The following is a 4,969-nucleotide window of genomic DNA, read 5'->3' as shown; positions in this document are numbered from 1 at the left end:
TGATCTGTTGAAAATGCAGTTTCCGTCTATCAGAGTAGCTCAACATTCCAAGAAGGGATTAAGAAATAAATATTCTCAAATTCTCTTAGATTTAATGGATATAAGAAAATATACAAAGAATAATAAATAGTCATAAATTACATATTAACAAGTAATAAATACACCAACACTTAACCTAGGCTACAAAATCGATTACAGTTGCATTACTGGCTATCCTTACAACACAAATAAATATTCCAGCTTAGATTTACACGTCTTTGGATTTCATTTCCCTTTCCTTTTTCCTTCACTTATGCGAAAATAGTAAATCAATGCACATCCAAATTCACCGAGATGCAAATTCTTAGGCAGATCACGACACCTGCTTGTGGTCTCTTTCAATGGGAGTTTCTCCGAGCAAGTGAAAGCAAGCCGGGTGTAGACGGTTGCTTGGCAGCTTGCAGTCAACTAGAAGAGGCGGGGGGAACGAGATTAGCATTGTTGTTCGAGTGTGTGTGAAAGAAAATACGACTGCATGCGAGGTTTTGGCTGCTGGCATATATCCACAAAATTATGAGGTTTATGACTCACCTTGTATACAAGATCCCTTACACAACTTCACGTCCACCGGCTGTTCTCTAGAACATTTCCCAGCGACCAGGAAGCGAGCTGCAGAGAGGGGCGTCGCTCCTTCCACCAAAGGCATTCCGCACGCCACAAGCCGGCGCTGGAGGCCGAGACCGCACCAATGTGAACACGGACTCCACGGCCCAACCACCCACCTGGAAAAAAAAGCGAAACGGTATAGCATTCCCAGGCTTGTCTTTAGCCTCGGAAATCGGGAGACTTTTGAGGAAAATTGTAGCTTTTTAAAATATGAATTTGCGTTCTGTGTTTACTTTCCCGTTTAGAAATAACATTTTAATTTGGAGTTTAGTTACTCACTCAGGTACGGCGCAGGGAAATGTATTACAGGACTGGTTGAAGGGGACGACGTCGTAGGGCAGCCCGTTGCAAAGGGCCTGAGAAACCACAACCTCTGGAGCGCTCGTCTCAACGCACACCTGACGGAGGAAGTTTTGTAACATTTGCGTTAAAGTGGCCTTCATATATGCAAATTACATCAGCGTCAGAAAACTCAGTGTAACAATTCGGTTGTATTTAAACACCTTACCTGAGTGACTCTCCGGGTGCCGCCACCGCAGGCCCGAGTGCAAGGACTAATGCGGAAGGCGCGCGTGTGCATGGGTGCAGTTGCGGCCAACAAGGGCTCTTGTCGATATCCATCCCGAAGGTAAGATATTCTGCAGAAGAGATTAGATTAACTACCGAAGAATACAATTTAGGCCGGAGATATAACTACACAGATACACTGCAGAAGAGAGTAAATTAACTACAGAATAATACAATTCGTGTCCAAGATATAACTGCACGCTGGTATAATCAGAACGATAGTAAGTGCTTATTATAGAAAAAGGAACTTTTGAAATATCACAGTACCTTGTATGCGCAGCGTGATGGCGATCGAAATTTTCTTCCGCCTGGCGTCTGTTCACAAGGAGATCCTCTCCCTCCTTCGTCATAGGCACGCCGTTCCCGAAAGAGTTCATGAGAACGGGAGTAAGCAAGCCCTGAAGAAGGTGGGAGGGCAGGGAGAGGTGAAGACCTGATCCCGCAATAGTAAAATTATCCACAGAAAACGTCGCACTGCTTTCCTCCTCGTCTTTGTAATTATTAGTGAGCTGCTTTTCGTCGATTGCAGACATGGGGATTCCTATTGTTTGTTTTTCAGCTTCACTGCTTGTGAAGTTTTCTACTTGGTGCGCATCGTCTGCAGGGAGTCGTATGGTGACCGATTGCTCTGATCTTGAATGATTTGTTTGTCCTTGTGTTATGTTTTTGGCTTCGTTAGGTAATTTTGAAGTTATCATTTGGTCATTGATGGAATAATCTGCTGTGGTTTGTGTTGTTATCGTTTCCGTCGTGTAAGGCATCACTGTGACTTCTTCTAATGGATCGTTTGTCTCTGGGTTCTGATTTATGCTTAGAATACCACTTTTTGTTCCCGTGTCTGTGGCGTTCTGGTCCGCAACGCCAAGGTCCTTGTCTTCGGATGATTTTTCTCCATTCTCCTTATCGTCCTGCATTTGAGTTTCTTCTTCTGTGAGAGAACGGATTTCACTTGCGAGAGACTCTACAGCTTCATTTACGGCGTCGAATAACACGAACTCGTCATCTGGCAATTTTGATTCAGTCGTGGGGATCTGTGATGATTCAGTGTTTTCGACCGACTTCCATATAACAGAGGTTGTTTCTTTTGAGATATTTTTTGGAACAGGTGTTTCGTTATCAGATATTTGCCGCGACTTATCACTACTAACTGTGGTTTTCGGCGACTCTGGATCGAAAGTGATGACCTCTGTAAACTCAGCGCTGGCAGTAGTGGCTTCCGATGACTCACTCTCTGAGGCGAGGGTTTTCGTTGTCTCTGCGTCGGTGGTTTCTACAGACTCATCATTAACATAAATCCTTGTGTAGTTGTCCTCACTGTAGGTTCTATTAATTATTTCGAGTAGGGTTGAAATTCCAATCCTAAATGGTTGGGGTGCTTTAGCAGGTCTTTGTGGACGATCCTGGCGATTAGGACGATTGGGACGTTGAGGACGATTTGAGGAACCGGTCGGGGGGGCCTTGCACCCGATGTATGGATGGAGGAACGGAGGCATGAAATAACAGCGGTGGGGAATCGGTATGTACTGGATCTGAAAGAGAATTCATAATTCACTAGTTAATAAATCAATAGATAGAAGGATATTTATCAGTGACGAGCTTTCTGACAGAAATCCGATAGATGAGTTTGTTAATATACCCAATTCTTACCTCATTCGGGATTTTGGCCGGAGGGAAGACGGAGTCGCCGCCCCCATTGCCTGGAGGCTTTGTGGGCGGTTTCGTGGGCGGCTCTGTAGGTGGCCTAGTCGGGGGGATCTTGCCTTCCTTGCAGTCACCAGCTACGCAGATTCGGTTCGTTCCGCAGCTGGTTCCAGGGAGGGCCGGATGGGCCCCGCGGGTCGTTACGCCGTTGGTGCACATAAGGTACTTACAGAGATTCTAAGATGAATGAGTATTTGTTAATTATTTCGTGCGCACACATGACTCAGAGCATAAAAGTCGATACAAAAAAGACAGGGCACTCAGTGAAAGCAGGTTTACTCACCCATTTGGACGGCGTCGCCCTAAACCCCTTTCCGTGTGCTAGCTGACACTGGGCATCAGCGGGGTACCTCTGACCAGGTGGCCCTCCCTTGGTGTGATCCAACTCCACAGGTGTTGCTCTGCTCGACGCGGTGCCTCTCTCCAAGCACGTTTCATTCCTGGGAGAAATGTGTGATATTCTTGTTAAAGATGCTAATTATTCAAGAAAGAGGTTAAAATGCAATGTGATCGCCTTTATTAACTGCGATTTTTCTGTCATGTAGAATGTGATTAGAAAGATAAGCGACTCACTGACTAAACCTGTCACAGCTTAAATATAATGTATTATTTCAAATAAGTGAGTCTTTATTCCGATACCGTTACAGTTTTGATGAATACAGTTACAGCCTTTAACTTCAGGAAATTCTGAAGTGGCATAGAAAATACCAAGGGGAACGGTAAAAGCTTACCTGAGGAAGGCGCTGATGGCGTCCCGCGAGCAGTTGGACCAGGCGAAGGTCTCTTCGGAGAGCGACTGGCCCATGATGAAGCCCTCGCCAGGGCAGCGGGCGGCCGCCCCCTCGCCGTCGTGCGGGACGCCCATGGAGTGCGCCAGTTCGTGGGCGGCCACTTGCACGGCCTTGAAGGAGTTGGCCTCGATCATGGAGCAGGACGTCCGAGGGTGGCACAGGCCGCCCACGAAGGTCACGCCCAAAGAATCCTTCGTCGTCTCGAACAGCTCCTTCCTGTGGAACAGCAAAAGGCGGGTCTTTATAATTCCACTATGAACCACGGCCATGTTCATGACAAACGCAATCAGATCTCTCTCCTCAGTAAGCGTTACAGCTTCTTCTTGCAATGTCTGGGGACCATCTAACGAAACTACATATGATAAACCTATGCGACATATGAGATATTCACGAAATATGAGAGAAGATACTCACCCTGTCAACATCAAGGCGTGATGCCAGTAGCCGGGATCGCCGCGTCCAGGTTTCCTCTCACTCGCCCACTCGCAGAAGTTCAGCAAGTTACTGGATGAAAGGCCGTTGGTGTTGAAGGGCGTCGCCCCTTTCTCAGCCCACACGCCCACCTGCACCAGCTTTATCCTGAAGTCCACGCCCTCACCCACGGCCTGTTGGATGAGCTCCTCGCTCTGTATGGGACAATTCATGATATTCAGATATCCGTCTAAAACATACATTACCCATTTTTCAGACAAGTATAGAACCATCACACCCAACCCTTATGAAACCCACATACTAATCCAATAACCTAAATCCAATGGCAGAAAGTACTCACCGCTGAGACGCTGGTGGTGATGTAACTGTGGGTGGCAGCGAGTGGGTCTTCTGGATGAAGGTCGGAGAGGTGGTTCAGGAGGGCGACGTCGGAAAACACAGCGAGACGAAGCACACGTGTGTCTGTATCTGTCGTTTATGTATTCACTAATTAGTTTAGATAAATTGTCATGCATTACGCAGGAAAAAGCACCTCGATAGGAAAGTCTATGTATCTTGGGATGTTCTAGATGTAAATGTTACACTTTTCCAAGGTTCCCATACAAATATACAAAGATCTGTTACCCCTTCGAGTATAATGAGTATCTTACCGTCTGTCTTGTTTGGCTTCGACGAATTTTCCATTTTGTAAGAGAAATCATCTCCATTCAAACTGTCGATGTCTTCAGCGAGTGATTCAAGTCTGACCTGTGGGTCGCCACGCATCTGGTCCGGGTATATTTGTCCGCGATTTTCCTGTAAAAAAACAGTTTTATAATTACATGCTTTTTAAG

At 46.2% G+C, this 4,969-nt stretch overlaps 1 protein-coding gene across 1 annotated transcript in view; it reads right to left on the bottom strand.

The window, feature by feature from the left end:
- Positions 1-169: 169 nt before the first annotated feature.
- Positions 170-4,969, bottom strand: part of LOC119582101 — a 5,099-nt gene continuing 299 nt past the window's right edge. The window contains exons 2-12 of the mRNA XM_037930345.1: positions 4,787-4,931; positions 4,477-4,604; positions 4,119-4,330; positions 3,645-3,920; positions 3,197-3,353; positions 2,860-3,090; positions 1,480-2,741; positions 1,154-1,283; positions 925-1,043; positions 571-761; positions 170-447 (exon numbers count right to left, since the gene is read on the bottom strand). Coding sequence (XP_037786273.1) covers positions 353-447; positions 571-761; positions 925-1,043; positions 1,154-1,283; positions 1,480-2,741; positions 2,860-3,090; positions 3,197-3,353; positions 3,645-3,920; positions 4,119-4,330; positions 4,477-4,604; positions 4,787-4,931 — 2,946 coding nt within the window. The 3' untranslated portion in view covers positions 170-352. The remainder of the gene's footprint in view (positions 448-570; positions 762-924; positions 1,044-1,153; positions 1,284-1,479; positions 2,742-2,859; positions 3,091-3,196; positions 3,354-3,644; positions 3,921-4,118; positions 4,331-4,476; positions 4,605-4,786; positions 4,932-4,969) is intronic.

The sequence above is a fragment of the Penaeus monodon genome, chromosome 15, assembly GCF_015228065.2.
Source record: "Penaeus monodon isolate SGIC_2016 chromosome 15, NSTDA_Pmon_1, whole genome shotgun sequence".
In the NCBI taxonomy this organism is placed as follows: Eukaryota; Metazoa; Arthropoda; class Malacostraca; order Decapoda; family Penaeidae; genus Penaeus; species Penaeus monodon.
Note: the sequence above shows the minus strand (reverse complement) of the source record. Positions and strands in the feature narration are given on the sequence as shown.